The 26,128-nt window shown below is 41.4% G+C and overlaps 1 protein-coding gene across 1 annotated transcript in view; it reads left to right on the top strand.

Annotated features, from left to right (window-relative positions):
* Positions 1 to 26,128, top strand: part of PTEN (phosphatase and tensin homolog) — a 65,977-nt gene that overhangs the window by 24,561 nt on the left and 15,288 nt on the right. The window contains exon 6 of the mRNA XM_087702368.1: positions 24,453 to 24,594. Within this exon, the coding sequence (XP_087558494.1) occupies positions 24,453 to 24,594 (142 nt within the window). The remainder of the gene's footprint in view (positions 1 to 24,452; positions 24,595 to 26,128) is intronic.

Here is a 26,128-nt window from a genome sequence, read left to right as displayed (position 1 = left end):
CCTTCAAAAAAAATCTATTGGTTTAATTGAACTTTCGTTTTTACTAAAGCGAAAGGATTTTAATGGATTAAAAGCTGAAAAATCCAACTTTTAGGATTGAAACGGAAAGTTTCAATTTTAAAATTAAGGAAGTTTGTAACCATCATTTCCAAACTCTGCTTTTTCAAATATGTACAATTGACATAGTTAGTACTCTTAGCCAGTTGTTGCAAAATGCATTTTCCTATTTTATAAATTATATTTGTTGGATGAAAGGGATTGTAGCAGAGTTGAATTTTACATAACATCTTCAGAAAGAAGTACATTTTCAGCTGACAATACAGTTGTCCAGTCAGGTTGTTTATTAAGTTGTAGCTAATTTACTGATCTTCCTATTTCTATTAAAAATGATTGTAGGAAAAATATGGTCACAGTTCAGTATCCTGGTGAAAATGCATATGATAAAACACCAGATAATTTAAAATATATCAAATAGTTCTTGAGTTAGAGATACTAACTAAATCTAAGTTAAATCTGTTTTGTATTGAGTCAAAAATTATTTGATCCTTAAATTCAGGAAGCACAGTTTCTTTGTAGAGTTTTGCAATTAGTTTGCAATGACATAACTTCCCCAATTTGGTTAGCACCAAATTGTAATTTTAGCGTGAGAGCGGGTGTAGCGTATATAATCATTTTAACTGATTAATGTCAATTTATATACTTGATGCTACTGCTTTTTGAAATAAAGTTATCTAGCATGCCGCTTGAAGACCAAGTATTGGTCTCAGCCTAAATGGTTTATACATCCTGCTTTAGATGCTCAAGTTACTAAGGTAGTAAATAATGTAGTTCACTTTTTAGGATGTTTCCTACTTGGATTAAATTCTTAACATATTTGAACTCATGGAAAAAGTGATATTTCTAACAAAGTGATTCCATATACCAAACCTTTTTTCTCCTCCTGTAACAGACTAGGATATTCACACATTCTGAGGCTAATATGTGTCCAAGCAGTTTTCGGGAACTTTTTTGGTTTTTTCTACCAATCAAAATTTATTTATAGTCTAAGACTAAACACAAGAAAAAGAACAGTAATAAAGTGTAATAGCAATAAAAATGAAGTTTTAAAATAGCATGAAAGTTCTAAAGCAATGAACACTAACAATAACATAAAGAGCGAACTCATAGATTCATAGAAGAGCTGAGGTGGCGCAGTGGTTAGGGTGCAGTACTGCAGGCCACTTCAGCTGACTGTTATCTGCAGTTCAGCGGTTCAAATCTCACCGGCTCAAGGTTGACTCAGCCTTCCATCTTTCCGAGGTGGGTGAAATGAGGACCCAGACTGTGGGGGCAATTTGCTGACTCAATTTGCTAAAAATCTGTAAACCGCTTAGAGAGGGCTGAAAGCCCTATGAAGCGGTATATAAGTCTAATAAATAAATAAATAAATTCTATTATAGCTATTGATCAGAATTTTGCAAACATCATAGAAGCTTCTGAAGAGTACTCATCTAGGAGAAAGCAATGAACTCTTGATTGCAATTGCAACAGGAGCTATAAACAATTGGAAGTATTAAACTTAATTGTCAGTTGGTGTATAATGAACATTTTAGTAACACATGTGAGACAGATTCCACCTCCTGGTCTGAAAAGAAGCAAGTTTAGCTTACGTATAGGAGCCTTCTATATCAACCAGTTGTTGCTTTAATAGGTAATGCAATTTCCATCAAAGTATGGTGGAAATTATTAAAGTATTAAAGATTAAATAGCTATGGACTGTACAAGGCGGACTGATCTGGATTTGGGGGTGTTGTTTCTGGATTTGCACCTGCCAAATAGCATTATTAATCTAAGAAGAAGGCAGTCTATTGTTTTAGCCATTTAGTAGGTAATTTCTTCCTGAGTCATTCTCATGAAATGAAATCAAAGATTACCCACAACTCTATAAAGGTTACATAGAAGGCACTTTTGGGGTGACTGTAATATTTCTAAGCTTAGTGATGTGGTATATTGGGTCTAGGAGAGCCTACGGCTGCCCTTACTTTGTGGAGCATCCTGCTCATGGTCTTCCTCAAAGAGGTAAAAAACCTGGCTGTGTCCTTGCATGGGGGGGGGGCACAGAGGACCATGCAATTGAGGTTGGCTAGTCCCTTGAGAATCCCTCTGCCTGTAATTTGAATTTTTTTAACCTTAATTTAATTTTAATGATAATTTATATACATTTTTATTTATCAATTGTATGAGAGAGATGGAGGGAGAGCGATTGAGAGAGTGTATGTGTGTGTGTTAGCTAGTTGAGTGTTTAAACCGGTTGCTCTGGTTTCAGGTCTGAACCACACTGCTCTGCCATTGGCTTGGCAGGAATCTTGGGAGTACATAAGGGTGAATGGGATAGCCCATTGCATATTTTGGGGACTGCCTGTTGCCCCTCAAAGCAAGGTGCAGAGCGACCAAGAAGGCAGAGATGGAGATAGAGTGAAGCGAGTTGGAGGCAGTCCCTTACCTTGCTGAGGCTAGGGGCTGAGTAGGACCAAGCCAGAATGGCTTGGGTTGGTTGTGTACTTGGTTAACATCTTGCAATTCTTGATTTGCTGTAACAACCAGGATTTCTAATGTTAAGCAATGCAGCCGTGTGATGTCTGGTTTGATGACTATTGCTTTGTAATGGAAAATCCAGTCCCACTTGTGAATGTAAGTTGAGGACTAACTAACTTCAAGGGCAGCTCTGTACTGTATATAGTCCAAACGTTAGGTGATTAAAGGCATGAGTGACTATGAGAAGAATCTAGGCCTAATAACAGAAGGATAATTTTGCCCTTAATATCCATATTTTGACTGTCTCCTGTGATAAGACCGAGTGGCTTCTGATGTTCCCTCCCAAAGATTGTCCAACTGTTCCATCTCTCAGGCTTGGGGGCGAAATTATACGCCCCTCAGAGAGGGTTTGCAATTTGGGAGTCCTCCTGGACCCACAGCTGACTCTAGAACACCATCTGTCGGCTGTGACCAGGGGGACCTTTGCCCAGGTTCGCCTGGTGCACCAATTGCGACCCTACCTGGATCGGGAGGCCCTTCAGACAGTCACTCACGCCCTTGTGACCTCAAGACTGGATTATTGTAATGCGCTCTACATGGGGCTGCCCTTGAAGAGTGTTCGAAGACTCCAATTAGTCCAGAATGCAGCCGCGTGAGCGATTGTGGGTGCACCAAGGTACACCCACGTTACACCTATCCTCCGCGAGCTGCACTGGCTACCTATTAGTCTCCGAATCCGCTTCAAGGTGCTGGTCGCTACCTATAAAGCCCTACATGGCATCGGACCTGGGTACCTGAGAGACCGCCTCCTGCCGATTACCTCTCTCAGACCAATTAGATCGCACAGGTTGGGTCTCCTCCGGATTCCATCTGCCAGCCAATATCGGGGGAGAGCCTTCTCTGTTGCAGCTCCGGCCCTCTGGAACGAGCTCCCTGTTGAGATCCGGATCCTTACTACCCTCCCAGCCTTCCGCAAAGCCACCAAGTCCTGGCTGTTCCAGCAGGCTGGGGGGAGCTGAGAAGCATCTACCTCCATAGAAATTGTGAATGTTGGTTTTGTTTTTAATATGTTGTCTTTGTCTTGTTCCCCCCTTTCCCTTGTCTTTTGTAAGCCGCCCGGAGTCCTCCGGGAGTGGGCAGCATACAAGACAAATAAATAAATAAATAATACCAGCCATACCCAATATAGCTCTCAAAGAGAGAGTAATGTTCTCAGCTCAGTTCTCCTTTGAAGTGGAGATAGCATCCAGGCATGAATTGACCTCATCTGCTCACTGATTGGACTGAGTCTGTCAGAGCTTTTAGGACACTCCCTTGTTGCTAGAGCTCCCCAGCTTTCGACTCAGTCCCTTAGTAACGACGGACGTGTTTTTTCTTGTTTCTGACAATTTTATTTGTCACTTTCTTCAAATTCTGAACGTTATTACAACTTCATCTTGGACTTGTGAGTAATCTCCTAGACCAGTAATAGAGATTACAGCCAGCTCAGCAGCTAGTGCCTAGGCTCCAGTTGCTGGAATTCTGACAGCTGGAGCTGTGTAAGAAGGTGGCCTCATTGCTGGCATTGCCAACTCCAGCACAGAGAGGCTTGGTCAGTGGGCTGCATCACTCTAGCAAGGACAATTGATTGGGCCCATTTCGCAGAGCTCCGCGCTCTTGTTGCAGCCTCGTACTAAATTGGCACACTTTTGTTTTGCAGAGCTTCGCACTCTCTCAGAGGGAGAGAGGGAAGCCTTTGGCACACCGTGTTGTTGTGGGGAAGAGCTTCACGCGCTTCAGTTTTACAGTAAAATCCCGCTAGCACTCAAACTGCAAGGGCTGCCCCTCCGTAGGCAGGAGCTTCCCTGCAGCAGCTTCATTTTAGGCGGTCACAGATCAAAGCGGGGGTGGGATCTACAATGTCGGAAGCTACTGGGCTTTCCTCACTCCAGCAGCAGCGGTCAAAGAGCTTCCCCCCGTATCGGCAGTAGCACCTGAAGCCTAATTGTGCAGACTGTTTCACAATCACTGGATAAACGAATAGGGGGCTCAAATAGCCTGGCTTTAACGCGGGCGTTTCTAGAGCAGCAGCCAGCCGGTCGCTTCAGAAAAGGGCGTGAAACAGCCATTTGACAGGAGGGAATCAGCCTGCCCTGTCAGAAATCTAAAATAGAGGGTGTAGCAGCAGCTGATTTCAGCGAAGGAGGCTCTGACAGAGGCAGGGACCTGGAGATTCCAGAGTTAATGGTAGTTTCTCCTGCGCCTCCATTATTGCCCTCTTCATCAGCAGGACACAAGTGAAGCCCTTAAGGCTGTTCCCAAACTAGGGAAATCCTGGAAAGACTCTAAAACTGCCTCCAATTCGAAAAAAGGAGGGAGAAGACTTTGTATCGCCTGTGCTCCAAAACTAGCAGCCAAAAGGCTCAAGGCTCCCATGTCAGAGGGGACTCAGGGCAATCAGTGGTTAGGGTGCAGTACTGCAGGCCACTTCAGCTGACTGTTATCTGCAGTTCAGCCGTTCTAATCTCACCGGCTCAAGGTTGACTCAGCCTTCCATCCTTCCGAGGTGGGTGAAATGAGGACCCAGATTGTTGTTGGGGGCGATATGCTGACTCTGTAAACCGCTTAGAGAGGCCTGAAAGGCCTATGAAGCAGTATATAAGTCTAACTGCTATTGCTATTGCTATAATCTCATTGCAGGTACACTTTATCTCTGTCACCAGGGTGAATCCCTCCCTCAATCCCTGTTTTCCCTATCAGCACTTCAGGTCTATGGAGATCGGTGTTTGATTTGCACAGTTCAGCTGCCATGGTAGATCAGCCTCAGTCCTCAGGCAGGGTGGCTCCAGAATCCACATTCACACTAACAGCTGCAGGCCTTCGTTCTGGATTATAGCCAAATCCAGTGGCACTGCCAAACTTCCAGGATTTTATTGCAAATGCCATAAAGTAAGGCATTGTGGCCGGGCTACAGCACCAGTCTAGGCATGCATCCTCAGCAGTGTTTGAGTTACAGCTACAGAACACAGGTACTTTATCAGATTTGTTGCATAGTCACCTACCCATTCGCAGTGCAGCCAATCTCCCTCTTCTGAGGAGGGAGAGATAAGGGATGCAGACTTATTAGAGGATGAAGGCATGATTCCTGAACAGCGCTCCTTCTCTGGATTGTTCCAACCGTCCCTCTTCAAACCTCTTCTCTTCAAGGCCAAGACCTCAGTAAATCTAGGAGCCAAGGTGGCTGCAACTGCAATGTAGCCACCATCTGCTTCAGATGATCCACTCTTTTCAGAGCACACCACAGAAGCAGAAACTGTCTGCGCCGAGGTGGCGCAGTGGTTAAATGCAGCACTGCAGGCTACTTCAGCTGACTGCAGTTCTGCAGTTCGGCTGTTCAAATCTCACCGGCTCAGGGTTGACTCAGCCTTCCATCCTTCCGAGGTGGGTAAAATGAGGACCTGGATTGTTGTTGGGGGCAATATGCTGACTCTGTAAACCGCTTAGAGAGGGCTGAAAGCCCTATGAAGCGGTATATAAGTCTAATTGCTATTGCTATTGCTATCCCATCACCTAGGTTTTTGTGGGTGTCGTTCAAAGGCAGTGGGCCTCTCCTACTTCGGGTCCTATGCCAATCTCTGCTGATAGATGTTTTTACAGTGTGGCTCCTGAGCTGGCCCAGTCACTTCAATTGCCTACCGTGGACCCTCCGGTCGCAGCACTCTACACCTCCTCCAACATGACGGGAGTACCTGAAGAAGCCTTGAAAACTAGAGGACAGACGGGTAGATTTAACTTTGCAGAGAAGCAATCAAGCAATGGCTTGGGCTATCTGGGTATCCACAACTGTCTCCTTCTTCAATTGGACCTCATTGCTTTGCCAGCGTCTGCTGCAGGAGAGGATTCTGGTGACCAATTCCAGGGTGCACCAAGATGTCAACAAACTGGTGGCAGCAATCCAGTTTTTGGCTGATGCCACATTCAACACTGCCAGATTTGCATCCAAGCCTATGGTCCCATCGGTTGCGACCCAACGTTTATTCTGGCTGCGCCAGTGGCAGGCGGATGTTCGACACAAGTGGTGCCTGGCATCAGCCCCCTTCAAAGGGGGGGTCCTTCTTTGGAGAATCTCTAGATCCCATTCTGGTGGAGACCAGGGACAAGAGAAAAATCTTGCCATCGGCCACCAGAAGGGGCTTTTTCCGTCCCGCGCCTTACTCGACACATCCTGCCTTTTGGGCCCCAGACTACGGACTTGCAAATTTCAGGCTACAGGGGGGTTACATCCCTAGACAACGACAACAGGCAGACCAACTATCTAGAAGTAGACAGTCTAAGTGGTCCTTCGCAGCGAAGGGGGTCGGTTCTTCTGGGGCCACTAATACCAAGGTCTTCTAAGAGCCAAGGTGGCGCAGTGGTTAAATGCAGCACTGCAGGCTACTGCTAGATCAGCAGGTCAGCGGTTCAAATCTCACCGGCTCAGGGTTGACTCAGCCTTCCATCCTTCCGAGGTGGGTAAAATGAGGACCCAGATTGTTGGGGCCAATATGCTGACTCTCTGTAAACCGCTTAGAGAGGCCTGAAAGGCCTATGAAGCGGTATATAAGTCTGCTATTGCTAATTTCCTCCCATTGGAGGCCACTTGGCTCTTTTTGCAGACCGATGGGAGGAAATGACCTCTGATGCATGGACCAGAGATACAGTGATGTCTGGGCTATCCCTGGAATTTATCTCCACACCCCCAAGGTTTTTCATTTGTTGCCCAGTTTTGAATAATCTGGCAAAAGGGCCCTCATGCAGTCTGCAATTCAACGCCTGCTGGAAATTCGAGCCATACAGCAGGTACCAGAGGACTAACTATGGCAGGGGTTCTACTCAATTCTATTTGGGATCCCCAAAGCTTCGGGGGGGGGGACTATTCTAGACCTCAAACGCCTGAACCACCACATGCTCTACAGGCGTTTTAAAATGTACTCATTGCAGACCATTTGGGGGGGGGGCGTACAGGAGGGCGACTTCCTCACATCCATAGATTTAACGGAGGTCTATCTGCATATTCCCATTTTGCCTCTCCATCAGCAATACCTCCAATTTCATTATGCAAGCTGTCAGTATCAGTATAGCGCCTTACCATTCAGCCTCTCTTAGGTGCCTAGGTCGTTCACAAAAGTCCTGGCAGCATTGGCGGCCCCATCTACAAGCTATGCCCATGTGGGTCCAATACTACCTAGATGATATAGTGATCCAGTCCTCAGTCATCCAAGCCAGGGAGGACCTGAAAGTTACGGCCCAGACACTGCAGTCCCACAGTTTCTCTATTAATACAGACAAGAGTCACCTTGAACCAACTAACCGGCTGCTCCACTTGGGAGCACTTATTGATATGGTGGCATGCAGGGTTTACCTGTCCCAGGAGTGCCAGATCAACCTCAGGGACCTAACAAGGCAGGTCGAGAGACAGCGGACTGTATCCTTGGCCAAGTTCTCACAGCTCCTGGGCATAATGGTGTCCAGTATTTCCCTCGTCTCCTGGGCGCGCCTGCACGCCAGAGACCTTCAATGGTTCCTTTTACCATTTCAGAGAAAGGGCAGGAGCAGTTCCCTAGCCAGGGTCACCGTCCACCTGGAGGTCATCCGGTCTCTGCGTTGGTGAAGGTCCCCCGCTATTACCAGGAGGTGCTGCTTCAAAGAACCAGAGCGACTGGCGGTGACTACAGACACCAACCTCTTTGGATGGGAGGGGCACCTTCATTGCAGATGGCTCAGGGATAGTGGGACCAGAGGGACTGGACTCACAATATCAATCGGTTGGAGCTAAGAGTGCTCCACCTGGCCCTCCGTCACTTTCAACAGACGGTCACAGGCAAGCATGTGCTGATTCTGATGGACAATATGGCCACCAAAGCTCACATAAACTGTCATGGGGGGACCCGCTCCAGGTTTTTCATGCAGGAGGACAAGCCACTGGGCCTCTGGGTGGAGAGGCATCTATTATCCATTGTGGCAGAACACATCTCAGGGGTGACAAATGTGCAGGCGGACTGGCTCAGCTGAACTCCAGTGGACCATGCCGAGTGGTGCCTGCTCCCGCCACTATTCTAGGAACTCACGGACCATTTCGGCCTCCCAGTAGTGGACCACCCCAGACAATATGCACCTTTAGAGGTTTTATGACAGGTTCCCAGCACCAGGAGTGGAGGGGGCCAATGCTCTCTGGTGTCCCTGGCCTCCTGGACTGCTTTATGTCTTCCCTCCTCTTCCCCTTATCCCAAGAGTCATTCCGAAGGTTCTAGCTGAGAGGGAGGAGGTCATACTTCTCACCCTTCATTGGCCCAGACGGCCATGGTTTGCCAATCTACTGAACCTATCGGTGGACTGGCCCTGGAGGATCCCTCAGGACAAGATCTCACTCGGCCAGGGGTTGCTGGTTGACCCGGAATCACAGTGGCTCCAGCTGACCACCTGGCACTTGAGTGGAGTTCTGAAGGAGGACAATAATTCCTCCAGGGTCATTAAGACCATCCAGGCCTCTAGGAGGCCCTCCACGGACCGCATATGTAACTCCACCTGGCAGACCTTTTGTACCTGGTGTGCTAGCAAGGACATACCTCCCACAGGGGTGACAGTGCCCCAGATCCTGGATTTCCTTCAGGATGGACTTGACAGGAGTCTGTTTCCAAATATCTTCAGGAGGCAGGTAGCAGCGCTGGTGTCAGCACCTCTCCATTAATTAATTAGGAAAGAAAGACCACAAGACTCCATGTGTGGAAATCAAGTGTACTTTTACTAATTAAGGATGATTAAAGGCATAGCGAAGCGAAGTCTGATTATTTAGGCGCGAAAGCGATTGATATATAGAATAGCCCATTCCCCACCCCTTGGCATCACAGTTCCAGTCCAATCATAATTCTTCCAAGTGTCAGGTGTGAGATAACTTCAAAAGGCATCACAAAGATGGAATGTCGGTGCCGTTAGTCCTGGCGGGAAACACCCACGCATGCGTAGTCTGATCAGCCGGTGAACTCCAGAACCTTCCTCCAGCACAATGAGTAACCCCTCCCAAATACCATGCCCTCCCTCCCCGTTTCATGGCAGCCGAAGCGATAGCGAAGCAGAGGCTGACAGCTGGCTTCGGTGCTGACCTGTGGGGAGCTGCAGTCCCAAATAAAGCACCCCATGGTGAGCCAATTCCTGAAGGGGGCATTTAACCTGAGACCACCAGTGGTACACAGGTACCAGTCCTGGGACCTGTGCAAGGTTTTAAACTCACCGGATCTCCCTTCAAACCTTTACAGACGTCCATCTTACGTTTTCTTACCCTGAAAGTGGTTTTCCTAGTGGCAATCACATCAGCCAAGAGGATTTCAGAACTGCTGGACCTCTCCATAGGGGAAGACTTCTGTATCTTCCACCCCAAAAGGGTAGTGCTACATCTTGACCCCTCCTTCGTCCCCAAGGGGTGCACCTGGTTCCACAGGGCCCAGGAACTGATCCTGCCAAACTTCTGCCTGGCTCCTTCTCACCCCCTGGATAAGAAGTGGCACATCTTGGACATCAAGAGTGCTTTCAAGCTATACGTAAAGAGAACTTCCCCCTTTAGGAAGTTGGAGTCCCTTTTCCTGTCTTTCCAGCCTTTTTCCCTGGGCAGGAAAGTAACATCATCAACTATAGGTAGATGGCTAAGGGCATGCATTGCTAACGCATACAATCTGCAGACCACACCGTTACCGGGACAAATCACCGCTCACTCTACCAGAAGCGCAGCCACTATCGCAGAGTGGGCGACACAGGCATCATTAGAAGAGGTCTGCCAAGCGGCCATGTGGTCCTCTCCTTCCCCGTTCATAAAGAACTATAAACTGGACAGCTTTGCCTTGGCTGAGGCAGTGTTTTGCCGACGGGTACTACAGGTTGTTCACACAGGATGGGGAACCTTGGACCGGGCGGCAGCCCACCCGTAAGGACAAGCCAGCTTTGGTATGTCCCATGCCTGGATGCTATCTCCACCTCAATGGAGAAAGGGTGTTGGTCTTACCTGATACGCCTCTTCTCCTAAGGTGGAGATAGCATCCAGCCCAACCCTAAAGAATGTTGGTTCTCACTCCAAACGAACAAGACTACCACAAGACGCATCGAGTCTGTCACTTCACCTTCGCCAAAAACTGAAGGGCAGACACCTCTGACAGATTCAGTCCAGTCAGTGAGCTGACGAGGTCATCTCATGCCTGGATGCTATCTCCATCTTATGAGAAGAGGCTTATCAGGTAAAACCAATGCCCTTTCTCAGCTGCAATAGGTTTGCACTTTATTGTACCTCATGATCCTTCTGAAACTACTTCAGAATTATCTCGGAGTAGTATCATTTATCTTTTCAAGAAATGTTGCTTATATGTATAGAGGGCAAATCATAAAGTTTCCTGAGGCTTAAAAGATGCATTCAGAGCTTCAAACACTTAAAAAAAACATGACTCAGAAAGTTCTAAAATAACTAAACACAAGAGGAACACAACTAGAGATGTGGTAGTTTGTGCAGAATATTCTCCAGCTACTATTATCATTTAGAGGGGCCATAGTTAGCTGTACTGTTACGTCCTGCAACTTAATGGCTTATCAGTCTGTGGTTTGGTTGTTTGAAAAATGAATGCAGCTGTTCATTTTTAAAATAAAATGTATAATTGTAAAGTTATTTTTTCGGTTCCACCACAAAACCGCGGTAGACTAAAGCGCGCTCGACGAAAGCGCGTACGTGACGTCATCACAGTGCGATGAAAACAGCAGGCTGTGAGTGGTAAACTTAAAATTAACACGTAAATCTAAACCTAACCCCCCCAAGCCTAACCCTTAACCTAACCCTAAACCTAACGCTAAACCTAACCCTTAACCTAACGCTAAACCTAACCCTAAACCTAACGCTAACCCTTAACCTAACCCTAAACCTAACCCTACGCTTAACGTAACCCTAAACCTAACCCTTAACCTAAACCTAACCCTTACCTTTATGTGAATCGGCTTGCTTTAATTTTATTTTAATTTTAATTTAATTTATTTTTAATTTTATTTGTCGCGCTGCTGATGACGTCAGGTACGCGCTTTAATCGGGCGCGCTTTAGTGGACCGCAGTTTTGACGGGTCACGATATTTTCAGTGCATATCATTGGAGATAAGATTGGTTGTCCTGCGGTGGGAGATGGGAGAATATATTTTGCTGAAATTTGACAAGAGAGAAGTTCACTCTACCTAGAGTAATTGCAATAGACGACTTCTATCTTTTCTCCAGTCAATTACTGGCAAGAAATCAACCTCCCCATATGTAAATGAAAATGCCATTTCATTCACTGCCAAATAAAGCTGTCTGATGGATGCCTGTTTGTATAGCATAATTGGTATAATAGTAACTATAGATTCCATGCTCTTGACCCCGGATCTGCTTGACAGAGCAAAATACTAACTTTGTTTTCCCATTTTTTTGCCATCATGGTGGTTTTTAAAAAAATAATGTCCCCTTCATGTTTTGGTGGTGATTTGCTGTTTTTGTTATTTAGATGCTTTATGGCAATCTCTGGGTTGCCTATGGTTTAGGGGAAGCCGCTGTATGACATTGGGTATAGGAGTCAGTTACACTGTGAAATTGAGTATTGAGCAAAAAAAATCATATTGGAGATTGTGGGGGTTGGAGGATTTGCAGGGAATGATCATGAAAGTGGTTGGAAATTGGAGAAGATATTGGACAAACTGGAAAGAGCTAACAGTAGAGACCTGTCATAATGCTATGAAGAAATTTCTCACCCTCATTCTTGTGCCAGTTGCTGGCAAATTTCAGCTTTTGATACTTTGATTTCTGCTATCAGCATAGAGACAACCCTTCTTGCACAAACCTGATAGAATTCAAGAACGTCGCTGTGACCCACACATTCTTGTGAAATGCCAAGATTTGGCAGCAATTTCCCCTTGAGTCATCTGCTGACTGACCTTAATTAATTCATCAACACTTCCTCATGTGAAACTCATTGAAGGCTATCAAGAGCTATCCTCTTTGTTCTTGATCACCTGGAATAACTTTTCACAGTTTACTATCTTTTTTATGTTTTTTGGGACAGCACACAGTACTCACACCGACACAGCTATCTCTTATAAACAACCTGATTTGGCAGTGAATTACAATTGGAGGGATTCCTTTGGCAGTAAAAACAATTCTGTCATGGCGCATTGCTCAAAGGGTGCTAATGAGTATTAAACTGTAGAGTCCCATTTCATGAACAACAGCGGCACAATGTTTTACTTATACCAATTTCCTGTGAAATGAAGGGACACGCTAAAGACCTCATCGGAGCTTCTTAGTGCATTAGTATTGCCATTTGTTAGCAACTTGGAAGCATTACTTTTTATTCAATCCCTATACATGACGCCCTATTCCAGGGATGTCAAACTCTTGGCATCACAGCAACATCACATGATATATTGGGACTTTCCCTCCTTTGCTAAACCGGGCAGGGCCAGGGCCAGCATGTGACACATCCGGCCCGAGGGCCATGAGTTTAACCACCCTGCCCTGTTCTGTGTTGCTAATATCCCCGGAGTCCCCTCCGGGGAAAAGGGCGGCATATAAGTGCAATAAATTGGATTACTGTGCAGATTTTGACTGTCCTGTTGTCCTTTCTTGGTCTGAGAATTATTGATTATAATATGAGAAGGGTTAAAGCTTACCCTTAGAAAGTTTGTCCAAGAGTTTTTCAGTAATTTAGTAATTACTAAATTTAGTAATTCAGTAATTTATAATGGCAGAGAGAAAAGCATACGTCTCAACAAACGTTATTAGAGGTTTTGCTTGCTGGCAATGAAGACATCTGTTCTTTTAACAAAAGTGCATGTACTTTCTGATTCTTGAGAAAAGATATTTATTGTCATGTCATCCCATTGTGTTTAGTAGGGAGATGTCACTATCAACATATTTCAGGTTTTTTTTCTCTTCCTTGGCTAATAAGGAGTGATAAAAGGAGTGTTATAGATACCCTTTATGCTTTTTCACCATAAATTTTCAATTTCCAAATGACAGTGATTTCTGCCAGTATTTCTTGATAAGGAGACATTTCACTGAGCATCTCTCGATAGCATGTGACACTTATCCTTTAAGAAATGCATTAACTTGGTTTCCCCATAAAGTTTGCAGGGTAGCAGGCATTGTGCTATCTTAATAATTAACAGCCCAGAATATTCCAGCTGGAATTTATGTCTGAATTATATTGTGATTGAAAGCAAAAAATGTAATGCAAGTCATCCACACATTATACAAGCTACACTAAAATATTGGCACTTCTAATTGTCTTCACTTCATTCAGTTATATGCATTTATTGCCAGTCTGCATAAGAACTCTTCATATTTGTGATTTACAAAGATGATTTCTCAGTATTAATTCTCCTTTCAAAAGTATATGGGAAAGAGTATTATATACCATGTTTTCCTGAAAATAAGATCATTTTCTTTTGACCCGCGAAATAAGCACTTGGCCTTATTTTCGAGAAGGTCTTATTATTTTTGAGTTGCAGGAGGCCCTTTAATGTTGGCCCGCAGATCAGCTGATCCAGAAGGGGCCAGAAGTTCTGTCTCTGTTTCTGGCACACTCTTGCCAGCCCTAGTGTCGCTGAACCCGCTGCTCTTTTTGCAGCCGCCACTAAGAGAAGAGGTGTGGTAGCTAAGGTTTGTGGGAGCAGCCTCTGAAGCCATTCTGTGTGGATGGCCGATGCATGTGGGGCATGTTCCCCCCACTTTCCGCCTCCAGGAAATGGCGGCAACCGGCTGCTCATGCGTTTAAATATTTTAGGGGAGGACTTGTTTTAGAGCATGCGTTCAAAAGCCCGATTAGGTTTATTATCCGGGGAGGTCTTATTTTCGAATAAACAGGGTAGAAATTGTAAAAAGGCATATCAGTGAGAGAACGTTTGTGAACTCTTTAGAACTATCCATAATCTTGCAATAGTATAATTCTGATCCGAGATGTATCTAAGTTCTATTAATATATTTCTCCTTAACAGGCACTACACAAAACAATGTACTGTACCTTGTCTTCATTGAACATATTATGCCAACATTTCACTGCTATTGTTGGAAAGAACTTGTAATTTTTTTTTTATTTAGAAACTGGTAGTACCTCTTTAAGCAAGAGTGGCTTCAATTGAAAGTTTTCCTCAATAGTGGGTCAGTCCCACATACTGGTTTGAACATATTTTGGCCTACCCTCTTTATAGAGTTCAAATCTTTGACATTTTTAGATTGTTTTGCAAGTAAAGCTCAGTTCAGGTCAAGCCGCAACCACTTCAGTCGGTTTAAGGTCAGTGGCTCAACTCAGTCATTGTAAATGTAAAATTTATTTTGCTTCAGTCCTTCTGTTGTAGTTTAAATTCAGTGTTCGGAGCATTTGAACATTCAGCTCATGGATAGATACCTGACAATCTTCTGTGGAATTTGCTGGCACCATCCAGGAGAGTTACTTAGGAATCTAATGTTGTAAAGCAGCTTCATACCATGATACTTCGACTGCCTTGCCATGTTGGCTGAAGTTCTTTTATTGAAATGCAGCGTTTCAATTTTTTTTGAAGTAACTTTTCATGTAAATGTCCCAAAGTTCCTCTTTCATCTATCTACAAAATGATCTCATTGCCTGATGGATCATCTAAGTGGTCTATGGCCAACCTGAGCATTATATTTCATGGATACAGTAGCTTTCCATGGTAGGTCCCATCCATACCAATTTTATTCAGCTCTGTTGTTATGGTAGACTTATGAATACTTGACATGAGTTGATGCAGAAATGGTTTACAAATCCATTGTCATTATCTTGGGGTTCTTTGTGATCTTCATATTTTATACTTGGCTCTTATGATAAATTTTGGTGGATGACCACCCCTAGGAATAGTAACAATGGTGGTGTGCTTTGTCCATTTATATATTATCTCTTTTACTGTGGATTGAACCAATGTGTTAGTATATTATAGGTGAGGCTTCTCTAACTCATCCTCAATTATCATCTTATTGATTGGAACATCTAGCTTAGTTTACACCCTGTAAGAGAACTGATTTTCATAGAGATTTTCATACTGTTCCCAGGAAAGACAATAAATGTCTTAATATATTCAGTAAAGACACAACCCAGTATCCTGTTTTGGGTGTGTTTGCTTAATAAGATTCTATTAACGAGCCTTAGAGGAAACTCTGTTTGCATTATGGGTTGCATATTTGGATAGTTCTAAAGCGTCCAAAAATTTCCTCTCACTGTTGTAGATTTCTGTATTTAAGCAACCACATTATTTTCTTCAATTTCATACCATTGCTTATGACAGAATATTGCTTCTGTATTTATTAGCTGGATTATACAGATTTGGAAACTGGAAAACCACCATATGCTTCTCCATGTTGAGTTCACTTTTTCTGCATCTAAAATAACTCATTGGTCGTTTCTATTTTTCAGTTTGATTGGTTCCAAGAATCAAATTATATCTTGCTTTATTCAATTAAAATACGATTGCTTGTTGCACAATTTCAGGAATGTTTCACTCCTATTAACAGATTAATATTTTCCATGTTAAAATTTTCTGGGGTACAAAGGTAAGGATTGGTATAGAAGTTAACTGTACTTTATTCTACAAGCAGTATGTTTATTGAGCTTCTGAGAGGAAGAAAAAAGCGATAAGTCCAAACAGACATACAGTACTGTGAAAACACTTTAGGCAGTTATGCAAAAATGCTGTAAATTAAGAATGTTTTCAGAAATAAAAGTGTTAATAAGCTTATTTGTTCAATTATCAAAATGGAAAGTAAATTACCAGAAGAGAAATCCACAATATTCACCCTTTGCCTTTCAAACCACATCAATTTTAGGATCAACTTGCACACAGTTTTTGAAGGAACATGGCAGGTAGGTTGTTCTAAACATCGTGGAGAACTAACCACAGATCTTTTGGGACTGTTTCAAATCCTTCTGCCTCTTCCTGTAATCCAAAATAGAATCAATGATGTTGAGATGAGGGCTCTGTGGAGGCCAAACCATCACTTCTGGGACTTCTTGTTCTTCTTTACACTAAAGATAGTTCTTGATGATATTGGCTGTGTTTCATTGTCCTGCTGCAGAATAAATTTGGGGCCAATCATACTTGCTGATGTTGTATAACTATGGCGCCTTGTGTCTTGTTCCTGTGCCCAAATTTTGCCATGGTGTGTGACCTGTGACATGAAACTGTCTTCTACAACCTCAGAGTTTGTAGCAGAGTTTGGCTGTTCCTCACTTGTGTTTTAAACCTCCTAGGTTTCAGGTAATTACTGTATTTCAGCCTACATATGAAATAGATGATCATTGGCACCTACCTGGTATAATTGGTTAATCATATACCTGCCTCTAATCCTACAAAATTCCTGTCTTTGTGCTCAAATGTAAGATTTGATGCTGTTTTGAAGCCAAAGGCTAGCCCCACCAAATATTGATTGGATTTAGATTTTTCTTCTGTTAGCTCGCTTTGCATTTAGTAAATTGATCAAAACAGTTATATATTTGAAAGTATTCTTAATTTACAGCTACCTGCACAACTCCTAGAACTTTTGCACAGTACTATAGTTCTGGGTTTTCTTTTATCAAATGCATTACCTTAATCATAAACAGGCAGCTGCTTGAGGCTCATATCTCTTCTGCTTCAATTACATCATCAAATAGTATTATTTTCTACCTTATTTTAGCAGAAACAATTTAAAAAACCGTGTGTAAATTTTTGTGTAGACTGGACAAACCTGAAAAGTAGCGCGCGCACACACACACACACACACACACACACACACACACACCCAGTAAAGCCTAGCATTTGAGAAATGTATCCCAGAAATTCTGATCATGGCCGTAGTAGGAGATTGTTGAAATATGGTCCTTGGCTGCTCCCTAGTAATAATAAAAAAATGGCACCTGCCCTGAATGTAAATGTTCTAATACTGAACATAAGAGATAAAAACTCCACATTAAACTCCACATTAAAAAAAACTCCACATTAAAAAAAAAAAGTCATGTCAGCATATTTTGCTGAATTCCAATCCAGTTTTTTACTTTTTTGATGTGGGATACGTCAGGAACTATTTTTGTAAGAGCTCAAGATAGCGTACATAGTGCTCGCTCCCCCACCCAACCCTTGTGATATTGCTTACTCAGATAGTAACCACAGAACCTAGCCGAATAAAGAATCAATAGCAAGATATTTTCTTCAAACCAACCCATGAATTAACTGCACTAAAAAATAATAATCAAGTTTTCCTAATGGACATGAGCAATTCCTTTTCTCAAGTAAGCTAATTACCAACCTTGACAAGCAAAGGAGTATGAGATTTGTATTTAGCACCTGAAAGTTCAATAGAATTAAAAAAATATGGTAGCATATTTTTGTATTTGGCAATGTCCCTTGACAAAGAAAGCTCTGTGCACAAACAACACAGAGGAACCATGTTACTGCATGATAACTGGAACTAAAACTCCCCATAGCAAAGATGTTTTAAAAAGCACTAAACTTAGCTTTTGGGCAAAAAGCTAAAATATATGTTTAATTGATTATTAATATATTCCTCTCCTGCCCTCAGTTAGTTCCATTCAGTGGGAGCATAGATCACACACGTTTTACTGCATTTTATAAATTTCTATGGCTTAGAAGAATGCATAGATGAGTACTAGGACACTCCAAATGACATACAGTAAATACATCACTGTGTCCTGATCTTGGGACAAACACTGGATGTTTTGTTCTGAACTCAGAACACTTAAAATGGCCATTTGATATTGAGAATGATTCAGTACAATCAAAGTAACTGTATTTTGCTGTGCTTTAAGAATTTGCATGCTTCAAGGAGTGAATAATCAAGAGTTACTTAATGCTTTCTTCTCCTATTATGTAAAGAATACTGTCTTACTCAAAGCAATATATTTCAGATTTTTGAAGATGGTAATGGAGCATTCCTAGCCTTTTCAGTGGTTGCATTTAGAAATTTGAAAGCATTTTATGGGCACTATCCAAAACGATTGCCACAAAATAGCAAAAGGCCATTTACCAGAAGGCAACCTGATTAAAGGGGTCAATAAATGCCAAGGGAGATATTATGTTGGACATTAGTGGCCGTTAGATGCCAAGGTGCAGACTCAGAGTATAATTCTCTAGCTGCTATTCTTCACAGAAGCCTTCCCTTCAGTAACTGATGATTCCATAAGAATTTGACTTCCGCTGTGATATATAGTTGCAAATAACCTTGTTAGTACTTTGAGTCAGGTTCACTGCATTCCCAATTAAACGTGAATAAATTTGGGTTGAAAACTTTTCTTGAAAAGTGATGATTATGCATTCAAAATTTGTGACAGTGAGCATTTTAGTTTTTAAAGAGAATGTTTCTATATTTTTTTTAAGAAATCGGACCTTGATATACTTAAATCTATTAGGGTTGCCACATAGTTCAAGATGACCTATAAATAATACGTGTGCAATAGACAAAATGTAGACAAAATCTCACCTAAAATAAAAAGTTAATTTGATGTTTCAGAATTTAAATAGCACTGAAAGAAACATTAATCATTAGATATACCCAGTTTAATTTTGCTTTCATTCCAACGACCTGATAAGAGTAGTCTTGTCTATCTCAAAACACAATTGGTCATTAAGGATTATTAATATAAACCATTTTGTCCATTTTATTCTTTTTGTTACCTATCGGTATCCACCGATTTTAGACAAAGTCTGTTTATACTTTTCATTGGTTTAAATGGTTCTGTTCATGTCAGTCTTTATTCTAGCTCTGAGATGTTTTTGTGGACCTAGAGATTGTCTCCTCCCATTGTTTCTGTAGACTCCATATAGGCAAATCATAAGTCTACTTAAGCAGCATGAGATGTTCTTGTTTTATCTGCTTAAAAACAGGAAAAATTAAGCAGATTTCTTTCTAGCTCCTTCAAAGTTAGCAAACAAGAGAACTCTCAACTACCACTAGATAGACACTTCCATACTTTGCAAGGTGACAATCCCCCCCCCCAAAATACCTATTTCTAATATCTTGTTTGTTTTTATTTGCATAACCATACACCATGACATTTTTTATTCCCACTTGTCTAAGCAATTCCTGCATGCATATTTCAGGAAATATTTATGAATGGTAATCCACTTAGGGCAAAAAGTTAGAGGGAATGTCTTTTTTGAAAAGCAATACTTGATATTTGAACAAGAGCTAAACTAGAGAAAGACGGCACTTAGAGGATGATGGTAGTGAAGTTGAAGTACAAGCCAGAAATAGCAATCCCGTTCAACTAGGATGAGAAGAAAAAATTGAGAGAATATTTAGAGGCTGGAAGAGATCCAAGAGGTTATCCAGTGCTAAGCAGGTGTCATTGGTCAGTTCAAAGTGAAATTTTGTGTCCTCATTCTTTGTTCGTCAGTCTTAGGTTCCCGATGAGCCATTGAGCACAATTCCTGAGCCTTGCATATAAAGTCTTGTCATTATTTGGCTCTCAGAAGGAGGTGGATATTGTAGGGTTTGGATGGATATTCACTTCCAGAACTGGCTGTCAAGTCAGTACTGTTGAAGTTGATTTCTGATTCCAAAAATTTTTTGTATAAAATTGCAGTTATATATAGGTGGTGTGGAAAAGCTGAGCTGCATGTAAAGAATGTCTTTGAAAAAGCAAACAGATTTCTTGCAGATTCATAATCGGGTAGAAAATACCTTGCATGGAATATGTTATTTTACAAGCTGTGAAATTAAATTGCTTTGATTTGCGCTATCTGGATATGATTTTGCAGAAATTACTTTGAAAGAATTTACTTATTGATGTTACATATTTTTTTTGAAAAATCAGGATATATTTTTGGACCATGCTTAGTGAAGGAGCATTGCCTCATTCAAAAAAACAAAACTTGTTCTGTTTACCATATGTAAATTCAGATAGTATTGAACATAACCTGTTTTCAAAATATCATAACTAAGTTTATATTGTACAGGATGAGTATTGACTTACCTTGCAATCTCTGGACATTTCTTCAAAACTCGTATTTATAGAGCAGAAACCAGTAGATCTATGAAGAGATGAGTGGTGAAATTACTACAGATAGTTGTTGACATAACCACAATTGACCCCCAAAATTTCCATTGCTAAGCAAGACAGTTGTTAAGTGAGTTTTGTCCGACTTTACAACCTTTCTTGCCATGTTGTTAAGTGGATCTCTGCAGTTGCTATTACCACGGTTGCTAAAGGAATTCGATTTCCCTATTGACTTTGTTTGTCAGAAGGTTGCAAAAGGTGACTACTTGATCCCAAAACACTGCAACCATCATAAATATATGCCAGTTGCCATGTGGCTGAAATTTGATCATGTGACCATGGAGATGCTGCAAAGATCATAAATGATCAGAAGTCAATTTCTTCAGAGTTGTAGTTTTGAATAGTCATTAAACAAATGGTTGTAAGTCAAGTACTACCTGTAGTCACATTGCAAGCAAAATCAACCACATATTAATTTAATAAATAATACTACAGGCAAAACGTCTCTACTAAAACATTCTTTGCTCACCATTTTGCCATCCATGCGTTTACCAGTAGATAAGCAGAATTCAGGCAGAGAATTTGCCTTTTGTTAATATTCACCCACATCAAAATATGTGATTGATTTTTACACTGTATTCCAATTTAGTTAGGATAATCCTAAATAAGAGATTATAGCAATAGTAGCAATAGCAGTTAGACTTATATACCGCTTCATAGGGCTTTCAGCCCTCTCTAAGCGGTTTACAGAGTCAGCATATCGCCCCCAACAATCTGGGTACTCATTTTACCCACCTCGGAAGGATGGAAGGCTGAGTCAACCTTGAGCCGGTGAGATTTGAACCACCGAACTGCAACTAGCAGTCAGCTGAAGTAGCCTGCAGTACTGCACTCTACCCACTGCGCCACCTTGGCTCTTATCTTATCAAATGTAGCAAAACCTTTCAGCTATCAATTGTATCAAGTCTATTTTGAATATGATTACCGTATTTTTCGGAGTATAAGACGCTCCAAAGCATAAGACAGACCTAGCTTTTGGGGAGGAAAACAAGGGGAAAAAAATCTGCCTTTCCCTCCTTGCAACAAACAGCACAGACAATATACACTATTTGTAGTGTTACAAGCTACTGTATTTTTCAGAGTATAAGATGCTCCAAAAAAGAAAGTGACAATTTGGGTGCGTCTAATACACTGAATGTAGCCCAACCCACCCACCGACCCCTACCTTTTGGCCTCTGCAATCCCTGCAGCCTGAAACAGCTGATGATCTGGAGGCCCAGGTTGAAATTGAAAGTGAAACTTGCTGTTTGCTCCAGGAGGCAAATTGCTGGAAGGCAGAGGCAAAAAAAAAATTCTTGTGCTAATCAGGCTGTTTGTTGTTTGTTGCAAGGAGGTAAGTCAATAACTATAAATGCCTATAGAATGTTCAAATTATTAGATTTATTTTTTAAAGACTGCTTTATTGTTCTAGACAGTTTAACAAAATGAAGCTTTTTAAAATAAATGCTTGAAATGCTTAACATAAAGGCCCAGTGCTATTGTATCTTCTTTTAAATAGCAGAGAACAAAAAGTTACTACTCTATTTAATCTGTAAGGGTTTTTTTCATTAAAAAAACCTTATATTTGTGGATTAAAATTCTGGAAGTAATTGGCCTGTCATCTGGTTTTTCCCTATGGATTTATTTTCCTTCTAATAGAGTTTCTATATATCCACTTAAAAAGAACACGACCCTGGATTTAAGATAACCACATTCTGAAGGACTCTATAGACATGGAAAAAAACGATGCTATGCAATTCCCACATTCTCCATTTTATCGATCTTTGTCAGAAACTGATCCTGGACATTTTTCCCCTCCCAGTAATTGATCTTGATATGTATCATACGCTTTATGATGATGCAAAAGTGTGTTTATGGGTATCTGTCAAATGCCAAAAAGAATTTAAAGCTGAATTAATAACCACTGATTAAAATTAATAAGCGATAATATGACCTCATTTTAACATTGGTTTTTCTCCTGCATATATATATATATAGATAGATAGAGAGAGAGAGAGAGAGAGAGAGAGAGAGAGAGAGAGAGAGAGAGAGAGAGAGAGAGAGAGAGAAAAGGTAGAAATAAATGGTTTAAAGGAAAGGGATAATTCTATTGGGAAGTAAAAAAAAGCAGGATTGGTACAATATGCATATTATCAGGCAAGGGAAGAATGAGAAACAAAATAGATTAAAACCCATAAGGTGGGCAGGCTCTATCTTCAGGAAGGATATGTCACTTATATTCTTCACTGATGATGTGGGTGCAGTTATTTGTACTTCGCCTCATGCTCTTGCTTTGAATAAGTAATAACGGGATTTGATTCACAGATAATTTACTGAGGAGGAACCGCATATCTCCCCATTATGCTTATACCATTTTTAATGTACTCATTGCAGTTAGCAATGTTGTGGCCATACATAAGGATTTGGAAAACTCAACCAAACATAAAACTAGTATATGGTGGTGGTGATGGAAATATTGTAGTATTTTACTGCGGTGCAAAAATGATGAATGTGGTCTTTATAATATGCTACAAGCTTAGGATAAGAATCACAGTAATAGATTTTGTAGATTGGATTACAAATCAAGTTCCACTGGCACACTATTTTTTTCCCAAGCAATTCTGTGCTACTTCCTTAGCTATGCACAGTGTGAACCCCAACAGAAGCAATAATATTTCAATATACTTTACTCCTCTGCATGTCTTGTAAAAGTGTCCGACCAGTGTGGAATGACTGCCCTCTTGGATTGATTAAATTTTATTTGCAATTTGGTGTGTAGAAAGTATATGCTGAAGGCAGATGTTGTAGATCCTCATGGAAAAATAGATCTGGGTTTTTTTTTTAATGCATTGTAGAAGAGTTACACTAAATATTCAAAACTATCATAAAATATGCATGAGACTGATATATTTGTGAAGTGCTTGGTGCTCTCTGAGCATGGTTGTCCCACCTACACTGACTAGTACTGTATTTTTTGCTCTATAAGATGCTCCAGACCATAAGACACATCTACCTTTTGGGGTGGAAAACAAGAAAAAAAAATCTGCCTCCCAGCATCCCACAATATTCATCTGGCTAGCGTCCTTGCAGCAAACAGCCCGGTCAGCTTCAGCACATTATCGCAGCCTGATTTAGCACGAGCAGCTGATTGGTGGTTGGATTGGCCTCCCGGAATAGCAATAGCAATAGCAGTTAGACTTATATACCACTTCATAGGGCTTTCAGCCCTCTCTAAGCGGTTTACAGAGTCAGCATATTGCCCCCAACAACAATCCGGGTCCTCATTTTACCCACCTCGGAAGGATGGAAGGCTGAGTCAACCCTGAGCCAGTGAGATTTGAACAGCCGAACTGCTGAACTGCAGTCAGCCTGCAGTGCTACATTTAACCACTGCGCCACCTCGGCTCTTTAATACCGCCGATCAGCTGCTACAGGCTGTGGGGATCATCACCTCCTGGAAAGGGATGGAAACAGGATGCATGGAGGTCAAAAGTGGGGTATGCAGAGGCCGAAAACGGCCGAAGGGTGGGGGGCGGGGTTTCCGCAACATTCGCTTTATAAGATGCACAAACATTTCCACCCACTTGGGGCGGGAGTGCGTCTTAAGACTGAAAAATATGGTGTATAAACAGAGCACCCTCCCATTCCTTTCTACCACTGATGATATTACCTAATTTGGTAATGAAATGTCTGCAAAGAGAACAACCAAGCCCAGATAGCACCAAGGCCCTGAACAACAAATATTCTTTTTATTGATAGATTTGGCTGCATATAACTATTCTAATTCCTTTTTAGAATCTACTTTATGAAAGTCAGTTCCGCTAACGAATTGTGACAATATATGATAAATGTTTTTTTTTCCCCTCCCCTCTTTTCATTAAGGGAGTAACTATTCCCAGTCAGAGGCGCTATGTATATTATTATAGCTACCTGTTAAAGAATCATCTGGATTACAGACCAGTAGCACTGTTGTTTCATAAAATGATGTTTGAAACAATTCCAATGTTCAGTGGCGGCACTTGCAGTAAGTAACATTTTTAAGCAGATATATATACTATGTGGAATTAATGCAATGTTTGTATATTATTTACTAAAAATTGAAATATGTATCAGGTACTATAAAATAATTCCAACCTTCTCAAGACGAATATTAAAAAGCTACTAGTTTGATTTACCTATTAAATGTTTTATTTCATTTTTCATTTTCATTTCATACAATCACATATATACTGTGCATGATTGAGGCCATATAACATTGAGCAATAAACACAACCCTCCTTGTATTCCCCAAAATACAAAACCAACATAGCGCTTCAATCCTCCATACACCCTTTTTTCTCCCCCCTCCAACTTTCCTTTCTCCCCTCCAACATTCCCCTCTTCTACTTCCCCTCCCCCTCTAACGCTCCTTTCTCCCCCTCCCTTCCATCTCACCCTCCTTCCATTCCCCTCTCGCTCCCTCTCTACCCCTCTCTCTTCTTTCCCTCTACTCCTCGCTTCGGTGTATTTCTACTATTCATCGATATATTCAGCTTCTTATTTTATACTAAAATTTTAAAAAAAGGCAACGGTATACAAGTGCATTCATGTTGTTTTAAAAACTGGCACAAACTATATTTCCCCCCTCCCCCCTATGATCCCACCTCCCTTTCCCCCCTTCCGACTTCCCAGAGCCCGAACCCGGTATAGCTTTTTATCAAACACAGTCTAGAATGTATTAAAACCAAGTAAGTTAAAAGGAAAAAAAAGGTAATTAAAAAAAAAAACAGGGAAAAGTTTGATTTAAATAACCTTCAACATTCTTGGAATATGTATTTCTTAAGACTTTTCATCCCTCACTTTTTTTTTCCTGCTCAGCTTTTTTCCTTTACCCTCTTTCCCCTTCACCTAATTCATTTTCACCTAATTCATAGATAACGTCTCCTTACTTTGATTTTTCCGTATTTTCCAGTAGGTGAGATTCCATAGTTCAATTTGATTCTTCTGTAACTTTTGCCCTAGCATTTCCGTTTGCCCTGCGAAATATCCTACACAATTGAATCAGGGTATATATCATGAATATGATCCCAACATACCAGTAAATATATCATAAGGTTGTCTAAAAGAATATTGGGAATTCAGCCAGCCTGTCTTGGGTTGTTCACTGCAGATGCACAACAGCACCAGTGATAGAAATTTGTTATGCTTCTCCTGGTTGAACATAACTCATTTTAATATGGCAAGATAACTGTCCACAATCCTTATTTATTTAAATATAGTATAGTATAATAATACAATACATGCCATGACATAACATGTAATATTTATATAAAGGTTGCTTCTTAAGTCACAAGCTTTACTAAATGCTTTCTAGATTTCATTCAATTATAGCTTCCCCTTGATTTTGCTATATCTATTGGAAGAGATAATTAGTGTAATAAACTTTTTAAAAAACAAAAAATTCAATAGTTAAATTGCTATGTACAGGGAGTCCTCGGCTTACAACAGTTTGTTTAGTGACTGTTCAAAGTTGCAACAGCGCTGAAAAAAGTGACTTAAGTCCATTTTTCACACTTACA

Source organism: Thamnophis sirtalis, unplaced genomic scaffold (assembly GCF_051295495.1).
Source record: "Thamnophis sirtalis isolate CommonGarterSnake01/CBP01778 unplaced genomic scaffold, rThaSir2_p1.2 scaffold_15, whole genome shotgun sequence".
Lineage (NCBI taxonomy): Eukaryota > Metazoa > Chordata > Lepidosauria > Squamata > Natricidae > Thamnophis > Thamnophis sirtalis.
The sequence above is the reverse complement of the archived record's forward strand: the minus strand, read 5'-3'. Positions and strand labels throughout refer to the sequence as shown.